Here is a 25,282-nt window from a genome sequence, read left to right as displayed (position 1 = left end):
CTCTCAATATTTCTGCAATTTCTGAAAAGAATGGCCAAATTAATTCTTAAAAGATGATTTTCATATAAATGTATATCCAGGGGTATGATGAGTATTTAAAAATGCAGAGATTTTTGTTACTATAAATAAAACAATTGCAATATGTATTTCATGAATGTAACCCCCCACCTGCCAGTAATAAGCATAATGTCTGCAAACCTTCTGCAGTTGGCAAGAAAATAATCATTGAACCACCTTCTTATGGATAGATAATATCTTCAGAACTATACATTTTCACATCTTAATAAATGGAGCCTTGCACCATTTTCCTTCCTCACAATTATGATTAGAATGTATTTTAATTTATGTAGTAAACAGTGACATGAGCAAAGTATTAATGGCATTTCTTTGTTTCTTCTGGTCTGGAATAACATGTTCACATTTGCAGCACTTTCAATAAATTCTTTACCATATTTACTGTTCTTTTTAAGCTTCATAAAGCAGATTATTTTTACCTTTGCATCAGTGCTCTAAAATAGAGGGAAAAAATATAAAGCAAAATGTAGAGAGGTTTTCTTCAAAAATTCAAAAAGAAATAATAGCAAATGGTGGTCCTGGAAGTATATTGGATGTTTGTTCCTGTGACTGTTTGCTCTAAAATACAGATTGCTTTCCAAGAATTAGATATTTTTGAATCTAGTGAGCAAGGAATATAAAATTATCAAGCTTAAATTATTTATTTATTGTACTGAGAAAATAATGCATATATATTTTTAGAAATGTTATAAAAAAGGAATTAAATCTTAATTGTTTTTATAATTCTGTTAATTTTTCCCCTCTATTAATAGCCAGCAGCCTGACAAGTACATATTTACTAGCAGAACTTCTGAGCCCTGTATTTCCTGTTCATTTTCAGTATAACTAAACTCAGCAGAAGCAGTAACAATGCAGCAGTATCTTTTCTTACAAAAATTTATTGTAAATTAACGTACACAGAATACTCCTGTCCCACCTGATAGCATTTAAAATGGACTCTGGACTGACTCTGGGAGAAATTCTATGCTTGCTTGATAAGGAGCATTAATAAAAGAGAAATATGAATTTGAGTGAATTATTGTCACTGTTTATGGCTGTTACTTCTCTACTCAGACTTTTGAATCACAGACCAGTTTTTAATTTGTTTAATCAGTTTTTAGTTTACTTTAGATTTAGTTTAGTTTTAGTTTAGTTAGTTGTTGGTTTCTCAGAAGTATACTCCAAGTAGAATTTGGCTACAACAGTACCGATCATTTTCCCATCTACTACATAAAAAGAGCACTGTGATTGCTAATCGCATTCATTAATCAGCATACGAAAAGCCTCAGACTTACCTTTGAGCTCTACAAAACATGCAAGTACCTGTCGAAATACTGCTGTGGCACAGAGTGCGAGTAGTCTGGTGGGAACACTCAAATGCAGATACTCTAAATGTGACAGTGTCACACTTGTCAGGAATGCGCGGTGCGAGTGAGGTGAGGTGGGGCAGGGCTCGACTCAACACCGCAGAGCACCTGGGAACCAGACTGACCGGCTTCACCCTTGTCATGCTTGAGCTCTGTCTTTGTAGAGTTCACAGAAATTGCAGTATTTATGGTAAAGTGAATAGGTAATACTTATTGCTTACTCTTTTGAAAATCTTTGAACTGGTGTTTCAAAGGGGGAACTGTTTTCTGAAAACTATAAAAACTATTGTTCTGTGTACTGGACAGCTATTATTTTAGCAAAAGATAGCTTTTTATTATCACAGTTTCCTCCTGTACAGTTTTTGGAGATAAAAATGGAAAAGGGTTTGTCTTCTACAGAGTCAAACATTAAAATGAGTTATGTTAAGAAAAATGCACTGTTGGAAATGGGTCTGATCCTATGGCCCAATATGTTCAGAATTGCAGTAATTTAAGGGAACAATCTAAATCCAAATTTTCTGAATTTATCCAGAAATACAGATGTCAGTAATTTTTGCTTTGGAATACTGAAAATGAGATACAGATTTGAATGTTACAACTCACCTTTCTGCAGGTTTTATATAAGTAGTACTGGATGAAGGTAAAAATAAGAAACAGCAAGCATATCATATATAACTTTTTATATGCTGATCTGTTCAACATGTGAGGGGTTTTTTTGTCCTTTGACTTTCTGTGTATATTTATTCTAGACTGGCATGCAGTGAAGAGAGGCTCAGAAGTGCTTTGGTTTTGCCTGATTGTTTGAGTGGAATGCTGTGATACTGTTATCTGTTTCCACTTTAAATTTTTAAAAGATCAAGTGCAAATACTATTTCATAACTCCTTCTAAGTGTCTCCAGGGATATTCAATTAGTAGCAATAATTTTATCTGCAGTATGTTTAAACCTTTTATTGATAGTCTTGTATATAGTATCCTTGTATGCAAAAAAAAAAAAGTATACTCCCTTGAGGGTGTAATGTTTACTAATCAAAAATTTGTCATAAAATTAGGAGTTTTCTATAAAGAAAACTCAGCCCTGGTGAGGCCACATCTGGAGTACCGCATCCAGTTCTGGGCTCCCCAGTACAAGAGGGATGTGGCACTACTGGAGCAAGTCCAGCGAAGGGCTGCAAAGATGATTAGGGGACTGGAGCATCTCTCTTATGAGGAAAGGCTGAGAGAGCTGGGCCTGTTTAGCTTGGAGAAGAGAAGGCTGAGAGGAGATCTTATCAACGTGTACAAGTATCTGAAGGGAGGGTGTCAAGAGGATGGGACCAGACTCTTTTCAGTGGTGCCCAGCGACAGGACGCGAAGCAACGGGCACAAACTGAAACACATTTCCATCTGAACATGAGGAAAAACTTTTTCACTGTGAGGGTGACAGCACTGGAACAGGTTGCCCAGAGAGGTTGTGGAGTCTCCTTCTCTGGAGATGTTCAAAACACGCCTGGATGCAATCCTGTGCAATGTGCTCTAGGTGACCCTGCTTGAGCAGGGGGGTTGGACTAGATGATCTCCAGAGGTCCCTTCCAACCTCAGCGATTCTGTGATTCTGTGACACTTATTTAAAAAAAAAAAAAAAAAAAATCTACCTGGAGAGCCTTACCTCTTTCAGCCAGGGTGGAAGCTGTCAAGCAGACAGATGCCTGTATTATGTCACTGATTTTCACTGATTTTGACCACCATGTTAACTTGAGCTCCTGAAAAACTGTGAGGGAGTTTCCTTTGGAAATGAATTCTTTTGTTTAAGGGCTTTGCTGCCTAGAAATGCTCTTCGATCATTCGAAAGAGATAAAGGATGCAAACTCCCATTCATAAATCTTTATTGTCTTGCTGCATCCTTCATGTTTGATTGTGTGACATCTGTGTAATAATTCCTGGCTTCTTTTTTTGTCTTGCTGTAAGTTAATGCAGCAATTTAGAATAAGATCTGCATTATAATGTACATCCTTCTGGAATGAGCTATCCCAATACGTGTTTCTCCCTTCGTCCCTGTAGTGTGGAAAATGGGAGGAAATAATCCCACGGAAATTGGAGTGAAGCTGTGACAGGATTAGAAAGGGTGGCACAAAAGCAACTAGTAGCAATGTGCATCCACTACAGATGCAAAATGGGAGACATGGCCTGGTGTGTGTGCGTGTGTTTAGATACCAGTTGAAGGGGAGGAGAAATAGAAGTCATAGCAGACCTAATAATTGTTCCTTTAGTTCAATGACTTTAAAGGAGCATTACCAGTGATGAAGTTAATTTCCTGAACAGGTTTTACTGATCCTGATAATCAGGAGCTAATGGGAGGTGTAAAGTTAGCCAGCCAAATATTACTTGTCATTCAGATCAATATGAGAAGCCAAATCTATTGGGAGGATATTTATTTTGTTTTGGACAGTGCAGAACTGTCTGGTTCACGATTCACCAAGATAAGGATTGAAGATATGACATACAGAGGAGGTGTTTAAATGGGAGCAACTAGTGGTGTTTTCACGAAATACTGCAGTGGACAAGTGGAAGGATTTCTATTACCCTTTTTGCAAAAATAAGTTATTTGTGTGGTGCGAGGTGGTGGTCTGTGAGAGGGAGGAGGACAGAGTCTGACCCTGTGTGTTTGCCATTCTTTGGAATCCAGTATTCTCATTAAGGAGGTCTTCAGCAGCATGTACTATCAAGCTTGTCTTTGTTGCTGTGTCTGGATGGACTTGCGCGAGATCTGAAAACAAACACCACAAATGTGAGTCCAAATTTGGATCTTGTGCAACATTAACCAAATGACAAGTGCTATACTAGGGTCAACAGTATGCTTCGCACCACCACACACGTATTATGGTGCTGAGAAGTCTTTCTGATAGTAAAAACCCTTGACCCAAAGGAAAAACAACAAAGTGTATTTGAATAGATACAAAATATTTTAAAATAGCAAGACCTTAAAAAATAGAGGCTGCAATTCTGTTAAGAGTGTATTTATTACAGTGGTGTGAAATTCATGCCACTCTAGTGATATGAAGCCCTCAGCTTCTGCAGTGGGGTTGGTAAGGTACTCTCTTTCTCTCTGGAGAGAGCATTATTTGTTAGCAGTTTAATTCACTTGTTATGAAAGGTAAAAGCTGTTTGCCTGAGTGACTCAAAGTATTGTTGGGAGATACTCTGTTTGTGACTCAGTCCTTGGCTATGTTTCATACCCGTACAGTGTGGAGTGCCAGGATGCTGGTGCTGAGTGCTGGCCCTGTATTCCTGGAAGGCAACATCTCCAGCAGTGAGCTCAAGTGCTAACAGATTGAGCTGTGACCATATGGAGGCAAGATGCTTCAGAATACTCCAGGAATGGGAGATGAGACTAAGCTGTCAGTTGGCTACAAGCTGTATTTATTATGTGCTGGACTCTTCAGTAGAAATCTAATATTAATATTAGTTTTGAAGAGTGTGTCTTAGTAGTAAGTGTGATAACAAATGTGTAGGACTGTTTTTATTGCATGGCTTTGCTGTAAAGGAGTCCTACTTGATAAAGCTAAAAAATTAATTAAGCAGAATTTTTGGAGGGGACCTGCCTGGCATGGCCAAAGTCTGTGGAAAGGCAGCAGAGACAGTCCCCTAACTCTTTACCGAAAATCTTCTTTATAATAACTTTTTAGGAAAATAAACACAGCATTCATTTGGACACAGTGGCTCTTACAAGACACTCGAAAGAGATGGGCTGACATGGTAGTCTTGGGTTCTGTGGGGTTTTTGGTTTGTTTTTTTCTTTCTCTACTCATTCCCATTCACAGCATTTAACAGCAGTCATTCATCATTTTTTCCCTTGGCAGTGTCAAACTTTTGTTATACTTAAGATTGTATCAAAACACAACCAATCTTTCCTGTCTTTCTTAACCACTAGCCATCATCCTATTTGTCTTCTGAAAGATTAAGAACTGTGTAAAGCATATACCTAAAGGTTTTGGTTCCTCATCAGTAAGGCAGACTAAGGGCAATAAACATAAGGTAACTTAAATAAGAATTGAGAGAAACTTTTAAACTCTGTTGCAAAGCACTGAATGATATATCCCTGAGTGGGCCTCTACCAAAATGCTGTACAAAAAGAAAGGGGGATTTAAAATTCAGAACTACAGTAAGAGCTGTAAAATGGAAGCAATGTGTGCCTTGAAAAGCAGGAGAAGCACTAGAGAATATCTTCCTTAGGAAGCTAGAGGCTTGTGTTTGACCTTCTAAATTATCCCAAACTCCTGAACAGCAGAATTAGGCACAAAGATGCTCTCCCGTATGAGAGAAGTGTTTGAATGTGAATGCTGTTGCCTTGCAGTTCAAATGGTTAGATTATTCATCCATTGTATGTCTTGTTTTCGTACAGAGGTCATTGATAAAAGTCAAGGCTTTGCATTTTCAGGGCTGAGAATTCTGGATAAGAGATGAGTCAGTAAGAAATACCTAGCAACTGTGATTGGAGGCGCTTGATTGCAAGGAAATCTGACTGTTGGGATTAGTAGAGTAATGGAGTAAAATGAAGGCAGCCTGGGAAAGATCCAGACCTTTCTGTAGAACTGGCCAGATATTTGAATTTCAAAATTCTGATGATTTTCCGCTGACATTTTAACTGGAAATTGGCACAAGAGAAGTTCTTCGTGAATTGTTTTTTTCAGGGTTCCTCTTTTATACTTTTAGCTTTTGACTCTACTTTCTCAATAGCCTTTTATCACAGCATAATTACCATGAATTCTGTAATGATGATGACTACTGTGTGAGAGTATTGCGGCATTTATTGAGATCAGGTGAGGCTGTAAAAGATGAAAGCTCTTTAGTTGGCAGGTATAGTTAGCTATTAGGCCTCAGCTGGTTAATCTACATGGATGATTTTCTTTATCGTTGCAGCAGAAAGTGTTCCATGGACATAAGCACCATAGAAGACATTATGTTTGTTAATTATTCATGTTATACCAGAGCCTAAAAACAGTAACTTACAGACAAATAAGTAAGCAACCTATTCCAAAGCTGAGTGTAAAGACAGGATGAAATGAACAGCATTCTAAGATTAGTGTATATTTGACTGAAGATATGTCATTTGTCCCTTAAGTCACAGTCTAGCATTCCTGCGAGACCACAGCTTGTCTCTTTATTACTCAAATTTCAACTGATATTTACACAAGCTAAAACACTTCCCGATCCTGAAAAGTTGCATGTACTTCAGTAGTTTATCCTTCCTCATCTTTTTCTTCAGGTTTGATTCGTGCTTCTAGTAATGATACTGGGGAAAAAATGCCACTTACTCAGTTTCTTGGTTTCAGTTTCTCTGACTCAGGTGTTTTAAGTCAGTGGGATTTAAAGTTCATTGTTTGATTTCTGATAACTAGGCTTCTTCCTTAGTTTCCATTGCCTTTCATTCAGCCATCCATCACTTATGAGTAGCTGTAGGATGAACTTCTGCTAACTTCTAGTTATTGTGCTTTAATACATCATACAGATATATCTATAGTATAATAATGATATTTATATAGATAATATAATATATATAGCTATTAAAATAATATATATTGTACATAATATAACAATAAAGTAAAAGGTAGGAATGTTAGACCTTCCTATTCAGTTTCAGTTAGAAATCCTCCTTCTGAGCAGTTGACCTACCAGAACCAAGCAAATTTTCTCAGTCCCTGTTTGATATTAGTGTTTTCATTTTCCAGGGAAAAGAAACTTGCAATCTTGGGGAAATGGAACTTGCAGTAACTTACCATTGCTTATTTATTGCAATTAATTTTATAGGACCTACCAAAAATACCAAGTACACAAAGGATCTGATTATGATCTCACACATAGATCAGAAATAATTGTTTAAATATGTGTTTTGGTAGCTAAGCTACACCAGTATAAAGCTGGTATAGCAGGGAAAAAAGCAAGGTTGTCCTGATTCGAACTGGTTTAAATGAGGTCAGAATCTAGTTCTTCATTAATAAATGTCATTGTATATTCATATCCTTGTTTCTCCAGAGAAAGATTTTAAATCATAATAATATAGTTTGAATAAAATCAAAAGCAAAATAATGATCCAAAAGGGATGGCAATGCCTCATGTGGACAGGTACCTATTTCTGTACAGGTATAGCAGATAGCAACAAAAATGATTCTTAGATAAATATTGTGAAATAGTGTTCCAGTTTTAACAGTGATTACCCTAGAGTTATAGTTTTCAGATTCTGTGGGAAAACAGCTGGAAAATGGCTAAGGACAATTATCAATTTACATATTGTTAATTTTTTTTGAAATCTTCAAGGACTTATTTTCTTTCTTTTCTGTAACTAAAATGTAGTTTATCATTTCCACAGCTACAGTATTTCTAGAGTTTTGGAAAAGACGGAGAGCTGTATTAACCTATGACTGGGACCTAATAGACTGGGAAGATGAAGAGGTAAGACAAAACAGAAGTAAATTTGGAAATCTTGCAATCAGCATGATATAAGTGTAACTACTGATACATATTGTATGCCAGTAATCTGAATTTGCTATTCAGATTATATTTGCATTTATAACTCTAGTTGCAGAATACACAGGTATACTTGAGAATATACAAGAATACTTGTGTATTCTGTAACTAGAGATACAAATGCAATATAATTCTGCATTTATTAAAAGTATCCTTTAAAAAAAAAGAGTGGGAATTACTTTTGCTTGCTTACAATGGATTCTTAAATAGAAATAAAAATATGAGCGTCCGTATTTAAAAAACTGTGATGAGATGGAGTCATAACAAGGAGGTGACTCCTTTAAAAGGCAATTCAAAGTTTTAAGTTCTGCCCCACTCTAGCAAGCCCAGCCATTTCAAGGTTTCAAGCCCTGTGGAATGAATAGTGCCCTAAAACAGACATCGATATATGCTGGGGAAAAGGGGAAGAATATTAAAGCCTTAATGGGACTCTCTGGATGAACAGGCAGCTTGATTTAGCCCCACTTCTGTACAAAGATCCCACAAGTAACTTTGGAAGAAAACTAAGCCAAAAGCAAAATAGTGCACCTACAGAGGTTAGTAACTATTGATGTCAGCACAGATACCTACAAAGCTTTCACTTCCCCAGTCTCCTGTACAGAGGTTCCTCATCCCGCCTAGGTGTGGGACTAGGACAAGTGAAGGGACAGAGCCTAGATTTTAGGTCACTCCCAGAGTCATAACTTAACCTGTAACACTCTGTTATCAGTATCAGCAATGGTCAAATGATTTCATTACTTTACTCCGTAAATCAGTAGTGAATATAGATGTAATATAATTTAGCTATATTGGTGATTCAAATGCAGTCTCTGTCAATACAAACTTTGTCATTATTCTTTTAGAGGTTTTGACAGACTTGTAGATAATAGCTAGCAGCTCTTAATAAATGATTTCATATCACAAAAAAACGCCATCATAACTGGCATTAGTTTTATAGTTTTCTTATCAATTTCTGCGGAGAAATAGTGTTTAAATCAGCATTATGTCCCATGATCTTTTTAATACCCTCACATAATGGGGAAAGCTTGTACTGCACTGCCTTGTACTGTTTCTGTTCTTTGAGGGGATCTGGAGCTATTTCCAGGGATTTTCACAAGAGCAAGTTGTTTGGATATTTGGGTTGGAGGATTTTAAGAAAGAATTTTTATCAATATAAATTTATTAGCGTTATATCATATGTATGTCTGGTTGTTTGATACCTCAGTGAAATAATTGCAACATAAATGGAATCTTCCGTGTTATTCCAGGAAGAACTGCGCCCACAGTTTGAAGCTAAATATTCCCAAGTAGAAAGAGTAAATCCGATCACAGGAAAACCTGAACCTTTTCAGCCTTTCCCTGATAAGCTCAGTCGACTGATGGTGTCTGTCTCAGGAATATTCTTCATGGTATTGTTTAATAATATTGGAATTATTAAGGACGTTAATGTTATTCTGATATAAATATTAATATAAATCATGAGTACATTCCTTAAGATTAATGAATTTATATAACAGCATAGGCAGAACTGATCAGATCAAGTTTACTGCTTGTTTATGGAGTTTTTTCTTTCAAAAAGTGTAGTGTAGTTGTATTGTGAAAGTACAGTAAAGAGACATTTTAATTCATCAGTCTAGTATTTTACTTCTCTGAAAGAGTCTGCTCACTGAAGTGAATAGGAATCTATAAAATAAATACTTTTTAATCTATTGATTCAGTGGAAAATATTTCAGATATGGTTTACTTTGTTCTAATTTCTCTGCTCCATAAACACTTATCTCTAGATTTCACTGGTACTCACTGCAGTATTTGCAGTTGTAGTATATCGTCTGGTAGCGATGGAACAATTTGCATCTTTCAAGTGGTATTTCATCAAAAAGTATTGGCAGTTTGCAACATCTGGCACTGGAGTCTGTATCAATTTTATGATCATCATGTCACTCAATGTGGTAAGTTTTTGATTTTTTTAAAAGAAGGGATTAATTCAAAAGAATGATTTTTACAAACTGCCAAGCTTACTGTATCTCTGAAATACACATTCTTGCTTATTCATATAGCTGTGCCCAACCCTACTATTTCAGGGTTTCTTCCTCTTGATATTATATTTGTCAATGTTTTTTTTTTCCAACTGCCTGCCTAATTTGTCACTACACATCTTTGACTATGTGATCAAGTCACAGTAGTACAGAATACTGGTTTCTACATTTGCATTTTTGTTTTTTGACATTACCTGTTACAGTAAGTCTCTTCTCAAAATGGAACCAAATTATTTTCTTCCTGGCTGAGAATTTACTCCTTTTTTTTAAAATGATGACTTCTGAATTCTCCCCTTTCTTATTTACAATGCAGCTCTGATATCAGTGTTACACAGTCAGAAGCACTGTGATATATGATTTCAGTTTAAGCTTTTCTCTCAGGTAATACAATGTGTTTAAACATCTGCTATGATAGCACAATGTGCATTGGTATAAATTCTATTCCTTCAGCTGCAGTAGAATTTATCATTTTTCTATTACAATACAGGCACAAATAGGTAAAAAGGAATAATAGCACAGCAAAGCAATGGTTGTTGTTTCTTCTAAGGAGTTTGTGTACTTGTTGCAATAGGAAAGCATTCTTCAAAACAGACTGCCATGTATTTACTGCTGTTATTACATGACAATTCTAAGTCGTAAAAAGTACTTTCCAGAAAACAAGCACATGAAAGCTATTGAAAGTAACTTGCTATTAACAGTAAATATTCGAGGAAATATTTGTGTTTTCAGAATTAATTACCTTGGGCTAAACTGTCATTTAAAATAAAGACTGGAGATAATTAATAAATCGACAAATAAGGAAGTTTTCAGTAGAAGACTGATACCCTCTTCAGTATGCACATTTATGCAAAGGAAAGATTCATGGTAAAGGCTTTCCCCTACTTTAAGATCACATAGATTTGTTCCTAATGGTAGAGAATAAGCATCTAACTGCTCATTAAGAAAATTGTTGATGTTTGAGCCCATCTCTTGATTTACTGGCTCTTGATTTATATTTATATATATACATACATAATTTGTGTTTGTGTGTGTATGTATATACGTGCATACATTTTTATGGGTAAAGAGAAAGGAGACAAAAGTGGTTCAATGAAATTTTCATTGGAAACTATGTATCCACAGCTAAGATATTGCCTTCCCTTCTCTGTCCAGTTAACTTGATGCTGTAGGACAACAGAATACTTACACTTTTAATTCTAGTTTTCATTCTACATTTGACATCACAACAGACAATATTTGCTATACTTACACCATCTCTTTTTTCTGTTTTAGGTATATGAAAAGGTTGCCTATCTCCTAACAGATTTAGGTATGTAGGTCTTTAATACTGGCATATAACCTCATTGGTTGTGGCATATACCTTCATATTTCCATAAAATAGGTTTTTGAAAGCTTCAGATATGCATAGTAAGATACTGGCATTTTCCTAATTAAGTGAGAAATATCAAAGAAAAAATGTTATGATGATTGAATGAAAGAAATAATGCAAAAGGAAGGAATTCATTATAATACTTCTACACCATTTTACGTGTTTAATAGTATCAATTGAAAAAAAATGACAGGTTATAACAGAACAAAATCAAAGCATATTCTTCTTAAAATACTAATACAGAAATTTCTGATTCTTCCCAAATGCTTTTTAATTTTTATTTTTTTAATTAGCACTTTCCCATGGAAAAATTGTGTTAAGGTAAAATTACATCTTCAAAGATAAAAATAATAAGTCATAAATTTTCAAGTAGCTCTAATTCTGCCACATTTAAAAATTTATAATAAAGCTTCTAGTTGTGATTCAGTCATAGAGGTATAGCTTTCTAAATTATATAAATAAAACAAGAAAATCAAAACAGCATTTAAGATCTCCTACTATGTGAATATGTTATCTTTCAGCACATCTTCTTACATGTTCTCTTTTAACCCAAGTCAAAATATGCAGTTGATTTTGTCATAGTTTAAAAGCAAGCTCACTTTTTAAATTTAACAGCTCCCTCTTCTGGTTAAAGGATTGATGACCATACATTAAATAACATGTTCAAAACTTTATAGAGATATTTCAGATAGCAGGCAAATGAACAGGTTACAAAAAATCCAGAATGTATAGTCAACTTATTCAAATTATTAAAATATCATATCATAACATCATATTGTAACATAATTTTTGACAGATCACACTGCTTTTTATTGCTACTTAACTAAACCTTTTCAGTATATTGTCTCAGACCAGGGAATAAAAGAGAAAATAATGATTTCATTTACATATAAGAGCTGATTTTCCAGCAGAACATAAAAAAGCCTCTTGACTTAAACATAATGGAACATCAGCTGTATGAGCTATGTAGTTCACTCACTTCCTCACATATTGGTCTTCAAACAAAAGGACATCATGTTAAATTTTGAGAAATAACAGTGTCCACACGGAGAGCTCGTGTACTGTAAATTCATATCCCAGTTTATTTCAAAGCAGGCTTTACCTTTATACCAAAGCAATAAGTAGTATAAATTTTAATTGAAAAATTAAGGCTATTTAGACCTCTGAGTCATACATGTGCTTTGAAACATTTATCAATGTACTGTATTCCAAATTTGATTCATCAACCAAAGCAATTTGAAATTTTTGCCAAAAAATGTTAATTTTAACAATTTTTACCCGTAAAAACAAATCATGTCCTAAAAACCATAAGGAAAAATGTCCAAGGATGTGAAGGCTGACATGGAATATTTGTAGTTCTAATGCACATTTCTACATTTCCATACAAAAAAAAAAAAAGAAGAAAGATCTCCATCCTTTCTGCATTCCATTATAAATTGTCTAACACTTCACAGGCTTTATCACAGAGGAGGTCTTGAGGATGAAGTAGTGGTCTTATGGAAATGTTTAGGAAGTGAGATGTTTGGGTGAGAAACCAACTGACTATTGTCTGTTCTCCTTTCCCTCTGCTTTCCTGCTCTGCCCCTGTCCATTGCTCTGCTGATGCCAAGTGCTTTTGTGTAACTGTGAAAAAAAAATCAAGATGTCTCTAGACTTAAAATTAAAGATTCATACTGAATTTAGATTTTTCAAAATGAAAACAGGAATTTCCCTCAAAATTCTGGGGCATTCTGTAACTCAGGGCTTGTATCTTTAGTTTTCACGTAGAACCAAGCTAGCCTGAGCTGGACAGGAGTTTTGTGACCAGCAGACTGAGTACTTTGAGAAAAAAAAAATTTGCCTGATGGGTTATCATGACTTCAACCCATCCCTTGTTTTGTTAGTGCTGATTGATCTATGAGCAGAGTTAGACGTAATTTGATTTCATTTTTGTGTATGTAATACATACTGTGTCATTCCATAGAGCACCCTCGAACAGAATCTGAATGGGAAAACAGCTTTGCCTTGAAAATGTTCCTCTTCCAGTTTGTCAACTTGAACAGCTCTATATTTTATATTGCTTTTTTCCTTGGCAGGTAAGTTGTCATTTGCTAACTGCTGTTAAGGAAAACTTACACAGGACCCATAATTTTATAGGTTTGAAGAAAATATGTTGAAGTTCTGAAATGTAAGATATAGATGTGACAGTTTCTGGAGATGATTAACAACACAAAATTATTATTTTCAACTCTATGTGAAGATTGAATTCTTGAAATCTTTATTTATGAAACTAGACAGTAAAAAGTCTGCTTTTTATGAGGGTCTGTATACTTAACTTTCATACTAAAGCAAAAAGCATTTATGAGAATTCAGAACTTTTGAAAATAAAGGCACTTCCTAATGTGGATCTGTATTTAACCTTGAAGTAATAAGCTTTATTCATTTTTCTCAGTTAATCCCATTTGGTAAGATTTCCTGTTGTCTGGCAGGTTTGATACAAAAGTAGAAGGCAGGAATTCTGAATCCAATTTCTGTATGTATCATTAGCTCAGAGTATGAGATATTGGACAGGTCTAACCTCACTTCAGCTTCACTTCAGTTTCTTTATGATCAGACTGATCATTCCTGCAGAACATACACTATATTTCAAAGTGGAATCTGTAAAGCTTTATAATTTAATTTTGGTTCCAGATCTTTTAAAGAAGAAAATTTCTAGTAAAGACTGGTAATATCTGCTTGTTATATCCAGCAATGTATTTGCCATAGAGTTTCTAAACTTCCTTTGTATCTTGCTATATCCTGTGTCTAGTAGACACAGTATCCTGTCTCGTATTTTTTTTCTTCCTCATGTATAATTTTCACCGAGATCATTAAGAATTTTGATTCGGTTCATTTCACAGACTCATTTCACAAGAGTCTGTTAGGTCTATAGGAAGAGTTTATTTATGATGAGTTTGGAACTGATTTTATGCTTTTATATCACGATGCAATCCAATACAAACTTCACTTGTGTGAGCTGATCCCTGTGCAGTAGATTCCTTCCAGCTGCAATGGTGTGACTTCTCAGAAGTAGATTAGACATCTTGGTTATCTAATATCTAAAATTCCTGCAGCTAGGCTTTCAGTTCTGGACATAATAAAAACTCAGGATCACTTGCAGAATGATGGTCTCTTTACTGTTTTGCATTCTGAAACAACTGTATCCTACAGATATCAGATTTAAACCCATGGGATTTAATCTGTTTGTACTTCATGAGTTTGCTCAGTGGATGTTGTAAAATAACTCTACTGATACAGGGTGATCTTGGAATGTCCACTGAGAAACAGAAATCTTATTTTCCAGATTTGCAGGCCGCCCAGGAAAGTACAACAAGCTTTTTAACAGATGGAGACTGGAAGAGGTAAAAAATCCCATTTTGTGTTCCTGCAAAATTTCCATGAGTATAAAGGAAACTGTGGAATGGCTGAAAGACGTGAATTATGTCCAGTTTGAAAGATTTATTATTCTATTTAAGTGCAGGGAAGAATAAACTTTTATTCATAGCAGAAGACAGAAAACTGGAGATGTGTTTTTCCTCCTGTGTTCTCAGCTGTGCTGAGTGACTCCAAATGAGACATTCAGTTCTTTCTGCCTCTCTCTTTGTGAAAAGCAAACTGTGATACTCCCTTACCTCTCTGGCAGCATTTGAGTCCTAAATTGTTGGTACCTCCAGAGTATGTGGAACTTTTGGATGGAAGACATACATGTAGTGCCATCAGTTTTCCTTGCCAGCTTCTTAAGTTTGTGCCAGTGTGAAAATACTGATTTAAAAGGAAAAAAATATATATATTTCAAATTTCAGCTTGTAATGTGTGTGCACTTCTCTTGGTATCAGTAGCTTGCTGTCATTGTCTCTGATCTCAGTAGAGCCTTGGTAACCACAGAGTAAAATACCACAACTTTGTAGTCTCTTGGTCTAAAAAAGTTTCTGTAATTACTAAAAATGCTAATATATATTACTTAATTTAACAAACATTGTTTTGGAAATTTGTATGGTTAAGATACTGGTAGCAGAGATTCCACTGCTAAGTCTCTGTTCGGACCTAGGATATTACAAATAAAATATTACCCCAGTCTTTTGAAATGAATGCATATTGATTGGCCTAAATGAAACAGACTTTATCATTTACGATAGGTCTATCACATATGTCTGTCCGCAAACCAGATAACACATCCAGTTCTCCAAGAAATGAAATGCCTTCAGAGTGTTCCATTAAAGTCTGTGTTAATATTTCTGTTGTTAATTTTCTCTTAGTATTCCTGTAGGGAGAACTGTGTTTTTTATCATCCATAGTTGAGTATTTTCCATTCACCCTGTGAACAAATAAAAATAAAAGGAATTCTCTGATTTTAGCAACCAATCTTTTTCCATTTGTTTTAGTGTCATCCTAGTGGCTGCTTGATAGATCTGTGTTTGCAAATGGGAGTTATTATGGTTTTAAAACAAATGTGGAACAACTTCATGGAACTAGGCTATCCGTAAGTTCAGTTGTTAATATTTGTTTTACAAGCAATGATCACATATCAGTGTGGTTCAGTGAAAAGGAAAATTTTTTGTTTGTTTGAGGGTAGAATATGGCCTTTAATTGAAATTCATTATCTAAACTGATGAAGACTTAGTGTGCAGCTGCAATATCTATGTGGGGAAATACATGTTCATAAGCACTTAAAATGGGATTCTTTAGCAGATTCAGGTTTACATGGCTTGTGCTATCACTCAAAACTTATTCCTCAAAGTATATTTTTAACTTCCCTTAAGCAGGTGGGGGGAGACTCGTTACTAGTGTTTACACAAGTTCAATACTTGCTCTGAGACCTAAAAATGCAGTTGTGAAATACATAACTGGGTCTACACTCTTCCCCTACATACTGTGAGAAAAATAAAGAGAATATAAATAGTCCAGTCTTGCCAAAATTACTATTTCAAAAAGAACACATTTGGAGAATGTTTTCTCTTTTTCCATCTCACCCTCACATAATGTGGTGCTGTAAATTTATTCCCAAGGGAAGCATTAGGTGCTGCTCAGAAATAAAGCTTCTCAGGGTATGTTACCATTTACATTGTTTATTGTGATTTAGCTTTCCATAATATAAACAGAGCTGTTTAGCTACTGAAGAGAGTAATAGGGCTAAGAGTCTTACAGTTCTTTTGGAAACTGGAAGAATATCTTTTCAGTAAAAGCAAAAGGTTGCTCATCAAATTTTAATTTAATCAAAGTCTCAGTCAGAGAAAATTATGTTCACAATGTGCAATCATCCTGCAGATGATGGGCAGCGCACTGCATTGCTGTGAGATGTGAAGTTCTGAAAAGAAAAAAGCTCCCTGAAGCATCAGGCTTCCTTGTCTTCTCAGCCCAGCAATATCTTAACTCTGTCTGGAATTTATTTTCAAACGTGCTTTTCAGTCCGTTATGTTCCTTTACAGAAAGCAGTGTTTTGTTTTGACAAAACCGTTGTTTGCAACTTACCTTTCAGTAACAAGACAGATGAAAAGTTAAACACTAAACTAGCTTGAGAAGAAATAGCAGCCTGTTAATAAAAATAGTAATAAAAAAATATTTCCCATCATCAGTCCCTTTTTAGTAATGTCTAGAAACCAAATGATAGACTTGAACCTCCTCCTGTGCCAATACTGGTTCATATTTTTCATTCATATAACACTTTAATCTGTGCAACTATTACTTTGTTAATATTTGTAACTACTATGTGAAAGCATCTCTGCACACCTTCATAATAAATATTCTTAAATATTTGCAGCTTCAGCAACACCTTGTTAGATGCCGTGTCCTGTTTCAGGAGAAAAATATTTCGTAGAGCATCTTTATGTTCGTTCAAAGAAAATAGATTAATATATTCTAGTATCTTAGAGTCCTTAGAGAGATCCACTTATTTGGTTTCTCTTTTGTAGGATTACACCCACTATAAATAAAGCCTTATTTATTTTTTAATGCACTCAGGATGCAGGATTCTTTCCCCTTTTTTTTTTTTTAATTTAGGCACGCAGGTAAATCCTACAAAAGTAGTCTGTGAGACTTTCCATATTCTGAAAAACTCACTGGTACAATGTCTAGCATGCTACATTAAATACACAATTATATATATATTTTGCACATAATGCAAAAATCAGAACTTCTGGAACCACTTCATAAAATTTTGGAATCACTTCATAAAATTTTGTTTTATACAATATTTTAAATATTGTATACAACAGTACCAGCAAATACTGTAAATTACTGAGCAAGTACAGTCAATAATGCTGTGTTTATCTAATACAGGTTACTACAGAATTGGTGGTCACGACGCAAAATGAAGAGAGGAGGGCAATTAATGGAACATAAAATTTCTCTACCTCAGTGGGAAAAAGATTGGAATCTGCAGCCTATGAATCTCCATGGCTTAATGGATGAATACTTAGAGATGGGTGAGCAAATTCAGAAACAGATCAGTGTTCTTAAAAAAATAATGGAAGAAACTTTTACTTTAAAAGATCTATTACATTTCCAATTTCTAACTATAGAACTTTTTTTCTAGTTTTACAGTTTGGCTTTACCACTATCTTTGTTGCTGCCTTCCCACTGGCACCTCTCCTGGCATTGCTTAACAATATCATAGAAATAAGGTTAGATGCATACAAATTTGTCACTCAGTGGCGGAGACCTATGCCTGCAAGAGCAACAGATATAGGTGAGAGAACCTAATGACTATCACAATCAGGTACCACCTCTTTGTTTTTTCTTCTGTGATGCAGCTTAATACTTGAAATATTTCATCTTTCAAGAACACAATTGATATGCAACCTACAGATATCAATAATCACTGTCTTATTAAGCAGCAAAAGCACACTGGGTTGCTTATCTAAGAGGACTTCTTTTCAAAATTCCTTTCTGTTTCTAATAAGGGAACATAAGAATTTTGAAAAATAAGCCATTCATTCAGATACTTAAGTGTTATTTTAGGCTCTTCTTTTAGGCTTCTGATTTGCTGAACTCAAGACCTAAAATGCTATCCAAAATCAATAGAATTTCAAAATTGAGATTCCATGAAATGTGAGGACTAAATTCACTTTTGGTTTTAAATTGAACTAAATGAAATAAAAATAAATCTCAGTCCAAAAGTTTGTATTTGGCCTTTATAATTAAAGATTTTGTTTATACTTTTATTGCTTAGCTATTTCTTCTTAACAAGGTGTACCTTACTATAAGACTTCCATTCAGGTGGAGCTTGTGGTGGCAGGAATGCTGAGACATAGCTTAATCTTGATCTGCTTTTTTGACTCAATAATTCTGTCTCAGGAGAAGAAAGGAAAACTATAAAGGGAATATAACCTTATGGACTTTTTTGTCATTTCTCTTGTTCCTAGGCATCTGGTATGGGATTCTGGAAGGAATTGGAGTTCTGGCTGTCATCACCAATGCCTTTGTTATCGCCATTACTTCAGATTACATTCCGCGTTTTGTCTATGCATACAAATATGGCCCCTGCACAGATCAAGGATACAGACAAGAAAAGTAACGAAGATATTTTTTATATATAATTCATATTTCAGTGGAAGTGTGCTTTTGCTATTGTCTTTCATCGGCAATATTTTATCTTTTTCATCAGTACAAAACTTCACAGATGTTAAGTGCAAGTAGCTCAGCCATTCGGGAGAGTTTCCTGGTTAGCTCCACAGTTACATCAGTGGAAAACCTTGACTCCCCTTCTAAACGCCTACATAAAAGTGCAATATGAATCAGCAGTTTTCAAGTTTTTCCTACATGAGCTTTCCTTCTTTTCTGCAAAAGCTTTGGCCTTTCTTCTCCCCCTACACTCCCACACACATACATAATGCTCCCAAACCCTCTTGTATCCTAAACCTGATTTATCCTCAACCTGCTCCATCTGTTTCTCTTCAGAAATGCTTGTACCGAAGCTCCCGCAAGATTGGCCTTGACCCTATTTAGTGTAGCTTCTTATATAGTGCATCTTAGCTTCCATCAAGGTATCTTGCCGATCTTCACACCACCAGGCCAGTTTCCTGCACTTCTCTCCAGATACTTACTAAAGCCTCTGCACTGCTCCACTATGCTCTGTTTTCATTTTCCACTGCCTTTGGGACCTTTTAGATCTAAAAAAATCTTTGTATCTACAAAATTCATAGGCACCCTCTCATTCAGAGCCCAGTGCCCCATTTGGGGGCGTGTGTGTGTGGGAGTGTCTTTGGTTTGGTTTGGTTTTGGATTTGGGAATCAAGGTTACCTTGAGAAGAGGAAGCATCGTTTTGCTAGTGCTACACCTACTGTAGCACATCTCATAAGTGCAACTCATCTTTATTCCACAGGAGGAAGGATAAGAGTGAAGGCAAAGCATCAAAGCTTGTCCAGCAAGCCAGTAGTACCAAACTGTAGGGGTCTGTCCTTCCTTCTCTCATTCCTCCATCTCCAATGATTCAAAATAGAGATTTACTCTTCTTGTGATGGAGCAGGAAGAGAAAATTTAAGGGAAAGAAGAATGATGAAAAGAGAGAATACCGGTAAAATTTTAGTGCTTCATGTGCACTGCCTAGTTGATAGAGAACTATATAATTCTCTTCCCACTTTTTCCAGTAGTGATTTGAGATACCACAGCAAACCTGAAGGTTCAGGAGGTATAGTAGAATTCCTGATGCACCTCTTTTTGAATGTTCTTTGCCTTTCCAGAGGCACTTAGTTAAATTATGGGACAGATTTTCAGGAAGAAAAGATGGCTTTGTGTCTGTTGTTTGCCAGGAATAGATAAAAATTTCACTTCTACAGTCATAATTCAATGCATTTGTGTGATTTCTTTCATTAATATCACTAGATTGTTGCCTGTAAGACAGCTTTTTGGTATATATTGACTGTTCGTTTTAGTGTCGGTGAAAAATTCTCCTTTCATTCGACTCATAAAACCTGTCATTTTTTCGTATTTGCTGCATGATTGGTGGCAGATTCTGCAAGGATGTTAAATTGTTCTCTGTCTGCATCTCTAGCCATCTTTCTAAATTCAGTAGTTTTAGAAGGCACCAGTGAAGAACTCTGCTTGAAGCAAGAAATTTTGTTTTATAGCTGCTGGTAGATAAGAAGCAAAAGATGAAAAGTGCTCAGAATAAAATAGTGTGTATCCTTGAAACAGATTTTATTTGATTCTTTCAAATAAAGCTTTGCTTCTCTGCTTAAAATTTTAGAAATGCTTTTGCCCTGATAAGTAAATAAAATAGTAATGCTCATGATATGTGATAGCAGAATATGTTTGCATACAGGATTTATGTTATGTGATCACTTTATGAAGAAAATTTTGATCCTATGTCTTTTCCCTTTAGATGCTTAAAAGGATATGTCAACAGCAGTTTATCGGTATTTGATCTGAGTGAGCTTGGGATGGGATACTCAGGATATTGCCGGTATGTTTAGATGCTTGCATTTCTTCTAAAATAGACATTAAATTGAAAGTCTCAGCGCCAAAATTACTCCCAGAGTAGTTTTATTTCTTCCCGTAAAAGCATTGGGGTATAAATTTGTTCAAAATGGAAGTTGTAGGTGGGAAGGTTGTATGGAAGGCTGCAATACTAAGGCATTTGAAATCTGTGTTCTATTCTTATTTTTTTATTGGCCTCTTCTAAAACTTATATTTCAGGCCTCTATAAATTATTTTGTTTGAAAGTTTCCCCAGCTGTAAAATGAGGGTAAAAACTCTGATTTCTTTCTTTCTTTTTTTTTTTTTTTTTTAGCATTATGAGAACTATTAATTAAAGAATGTATATTAACATTTTGTTCTGGATCTAACTCAGCCCAAGTATCCCAGGCAGTTATGCAAGGTGAATACAAGAAATTCAGCATAAACATTAAGTATGGATTTACTTCTGTATGGTGTTTGCAATAAAGATCACATGAGTGCATTTCTTCTGGTCTCAGATTTAATTCTATGCTGAGACTTAGCTTGGACTGGCTAAGTTCTACAGTTGCATCACATTTAGGCAAACCTTGTCTGGAGAATCTCGACTGCTTATAATCAAAGAGGAGGATCAATTTAGAGTCAACACACTTGAACTTAATGCTTCAAGGTGTCACCTGTGGAACAGCAAAAGCTCTGGCTTTCTGGAAGCAAAAAAACCACCCTCTTATAAACTGCTTTATTTAATGTGTGTATTGTGGACTGTTTTTCTTCTTTTCTGTTTAATTCCTCTTGAAATATGCTTTCTTTTCATTTTCTCTTCTTTTAACCAGCTCTGGGATAGGCTAGTGAGTTCTTTACAATGTTCAGGATTCTGAGCACAGGCTAACTTACTGGGATTTTTCCTTTGTTTTACAGGTATAGAGATTACAGAGCCCCACCATGGAGTTCAACTCCATATGAATTCACTTTGCAGTTCTGGCATGTACTGGCAGCACGGCTGGCTTTCATTATAGTATTTGAGGTCAGTCACGGAAAGGAAAATTTGGGTTTTTTACCTATTGAAAATCCAAGTTGATTTTTTTGCAATGGGCCCATAAATGAGGAAGTATCCATATCATTAGGTGCTTGTTCATTAAACTTGAGAGAGAAAATAAAACATTGAATACTCCCCACTAAAACCTTTGTCACTCATCTGCTTCAAACTGTATTGAGAGAGTATGCAAAGATTTTTGAGTCCCTCCAAAGTCTTGTTTTCTCTACAGTCTTCTAATATATCAGGTTGGTTCCCAACAAAATCTTTCACATTTTATTGAAAAAGAAGAAATAAAACTTATGTGTACATTAAGCGTAGCTATTACGATTTAGAATGTGGCCTACCTACTCTCCAGGGATCTGGTTACGTTTTGGTTACAAGCTCTTAACAAAGACGGCTTCTACATAATGCTTGCTATTGTTATTGAAACTGGCATATCTTACAATCACATCTTAATTTAGATCACTAGATATACCCTTAGCTTTACTTTTAGAAGACTTCAGCATTTTCCCTTTTCTGATACCGTGGTAGACTGCTCGTGTATATGTATATATGTATATATTTATGTGCATGTATATCTGTGTATACTTACACAAATATACAGATCACTTTTCAGTCCTGAATCAAATCTCAGTTCCAGTTTTGCCATTGACTTTTAGGCCCTAAAATTTGGTCCTAGAAATGAATGCTTAAGCATCTTTGAAGTAATTATTTTTGTTCTTCTTTTCAGCACCTTGTTTTTGGAATAAAGTCTTTCATTGCCTACCTGATTCCAGACATGCCCAAAGACTTGTGTGACAGGATGAGGAGAGAGAAATACTTAGTTCAGGAAATGATGTATGAGGCTGAATTGGAGCACTTGCAGAGAGAGCGGAAGAAGAACGGGAAACAGTATCACCATGAATGGCCTTAGCTGATACCATGCTGCAACAAAAACACTGTTCGGAAATTGAAGCGTGCAGTTACAAAATGAGGTCAGCATCTGGCACGAGTGCGTGAGATTCACAGTGTATATATGTTCTTGATGGGCAGTACAGCTGCAGGCTTTGGTTGGGAACTGGAAAATAGATGCTTCCAATGAAGAACATGAATAGCCTTATCTGTCTGTCCCTGGCTGGTGGTGAGCACCACGGACAAGATTGGCACTGAAGAATGTGCAGACAGATCAAAAATCTGGACACTGATTTAGAAAAGGCAATGAGTGTTCATGCTATTCATGAAGATACTAACAGCTTAATGAAAATAAAATATTACCTGTAAAGTTATACAGTAAGGGCATGACTAAAAACAACTCACGTGATATCCACTATTTCTACAGCTTCTGATTGCTCAGCTGCATCTGTAATGCCTCTGAAGAAAAGAGCAATTGTTGCCTTTGTGGCCATAACTTGATATCAATGATCTTTCAGGCTTATTGTTTTGTCAGGTTTGTCCTAGTCTCTTGTCGAGATTGTGGATGTGGTCCTACCCTAACAAGGGGGTATATGGCTGCTTAATATATACTATGCAGTTTAAGATTTGCACATCAATTTAATCAATTTATCCTTCTAATTGAAAACCAAAAATTCTAAATTCAGAGAGAAAAGAGCAGCACTAAGAGAGCATGCTATATTTGAAAATGACATGGCTATTGAATTGTCTTTTCACTTTTATATGCAGAAAGGCCACCTCCTCACACCTCCAGAATGAAAGAACAGTCATTTTCCTGCTCTGATGCAGCATGCCGATGTCTAACTGTGTTACTGTTCTCTCTGGTCTCTCTGGGCAATGATTCAATAACTTCACAGAGTGTTACCTTGAAATATTCTAATACAGTGCAAATGACTTCATTCTGAATATACAAATAACTATTTAGAGTATGCAAGCTTATGCAGATATATATCAGATGTACACTATAACATTGTGACTTGCTTGTTCAGGGAAGGAGAAGCAGAGCACTTTATAATAATGCTCTTCTTATTGTTATAGTAGATGTTCCAGTAATGTGCACTTCTGTTATTGGGCTACATAAGTCAAAGCATGGGAATTAGATACATGCAGATATGTATACAGATTGTATGTAAATGCACACACACACAGTGGTTACTTTTAGATTTTTTTTAATTATTATTTTTGTGCCTTCTTACAATTTTGGGGGGCTTTTTGGATAAAATCACTAAAAGTAGAAGTACACGTAAAGAATTGCATTTCAGTTTTTATGTGCATACAGCGTAAGGCAGTGTTGCTTGTGGTTATAGTCACATTTTGGTGATGAAGTTGTCTATTAATAACATTTCGTAATGTGGGAAAAGATAAGCACTTAATTTAAACAAGTGGGCAGGATTCACTTGCAGAGAAGAGAGTGGGGGAACAAAGTTACAATCATTCTGTTTCTCTTGTACAATTTAAAAATTTTTTTTATTTATATTAGATGAGAAAAAATTTAAAAAACAAAGATGCAACAAAGCACATAACTGTAACAAATGCAAATGTTAGCATCAGTTTTAGCGGTAAAGCTGCAGGGAAATCACTGATGACAGATATGAAAAGACCTGAAGTTTTACTTAAGATATTGAGCCAAAAAGTGTGATTTCAGTATTCACTTCCATATATTTGAAAATCAATTTTTTTTTATGTCATATAAAATTAATTTTAAGAGTCAAGAGCCCATTAAAGTGAATGAATAAGATCTATTGTGTCTGGGGGAGGCCTAGCATCAGACCTTAAGTTCTTTAGTCACTTTACTGTTTTCAAGAGATTTCTTGGTTAGTTCCAGTTCTTTGTGACCAGAAAAAGTAACTGTAGGAGTATCTATAGTATTGCACAAAGGAAGAAAGAAACTGGAAGCTATGGTCTATTCAGCTGTATTGCCCATTAGCTCTATGACAAGGGGCTGGTGGAATTCAGCTGTATTTTAGAAAGGTTGTTTTTTCTCTTCCAGTTATGTTTTGCATTTTCAGTTCCTTAGGATTCCTCTTCAGAAATAATTAAAGCATTTGGTCCAGTGCTTATATAATCACATTATTTGGTTTAATTTATTTCTTCACTGTTCATGCTGTAGAATGTCAAGCACCATTTGACAGCATTAACTATGTGTCACAGGTTCCATTTCTATGCCATATAATAGTAGTACTTCAGTTTTTCATAAGGTCACAGATGAGCTCTCTTTTTAATGTTTTCTTTAGAAAAAATGCCTTGGCTGGCCCAAGGTATAAAGATTTAGCATAAAATTAGGCAAAAATGGGAAATACAGATTAATTATTTTATATTTTCTTCTTTCTGCTGTGGATATTAGCACATGTCAATACAAAGTTAGCAAAATCCCAATTGGACTTTACCAATACATACGAAAAAAACCTTTTTGTATTTGAGTATGGTTTTGGATTTAAATAAATATATATATTCTTAATGATTTTCAGCATATAAAAGTATATCAAAGGCAAGTATGTAGATCTGGCATTGTTCAGTTTATGCACTGGGAAAGCACAAGAAGTTTTGGAGAATTACTGTGTGTGTTCTTTTGTTTCTGGAGGATATCAGTAACGTCTAAA

The 25,282-nt window shown here is 35.4% G+C and overlaps 1 protein-coding gene across 1 annotated transcript in view; it reads left to right on the top strand.

Moving 5' to 3' along the window:
* ANO3 (anoctamin 3) overlaps positions 1–23,191 on the top strand; it is a 150,252-nt gene extending 127,061 nt beyond the window's left edge. The window contains exons 14-26 of the mRNA XM_067296237.1: positions 7,766–7,848; positions 9,171–9,311; positions 9,687–9,851; positions 11,211–11,247; positions 13,271–13,382; positions 14,630–14,687; positions 15,708–15,805; positions 17,602–17,747; positions 17,858–18,010; positions 18,687–18,834; positions 20,646–20,726; positions 21,635–21,740; positions 22,483–23,191. Of these exons, the coding sequence (XP_067152338.1) occupies positions 7,766–7,848; positions 9,171–9,311; positions 9,687–9,851; positions 11,211–11,247; positions 13,271–13,382; positions 14,630–14,687; positions 15,708–15,805; positions 17,602–17,747; positions 17,858–18,010; positions 18,687–18,834; positions 20,646–20,726; positions 21,635–21,740; positions 22,483–22,665 (1,511 nt within the window). The 3' untranslated portion in view covers positions 22,666–23,191. The remainder of the gene's footprint in view (positions 1–7,765; positions 7,849–9,170; positions 9,312–9,686; positions 9,852–11,210; positions 11,248–13,270; positions 13,383–14,629; positions 14,688–15,707; positions 15,806–17,601; positions 17,748–17,857; positions 18,011–18,686; positions 18,835–20,645; positions 20,727–21,634; positions 21,741–22,482) is intronic.
* The last annotated feature ends 2,091 nt before the right edge of the window (positions 23,192–25,282 follow it).

This window comes from Apteryx mantelli, chromosome 4, assembly GCF_036417845.1.
Source record: "Apteryx mantelli isolate bAptMan1 chromosome 4, bAptMan1.hap1, whole genome shotgun sequence".
Lineage (NCBI taxonomy): Eukaryota > Metazoa > Chordata > Aves > Apterygiformes > Apterygidae > Apteryx > Apteryx mantelli.
This window is presented reverse-complemented; position numbering and strand designations above follow the sequence as displayed.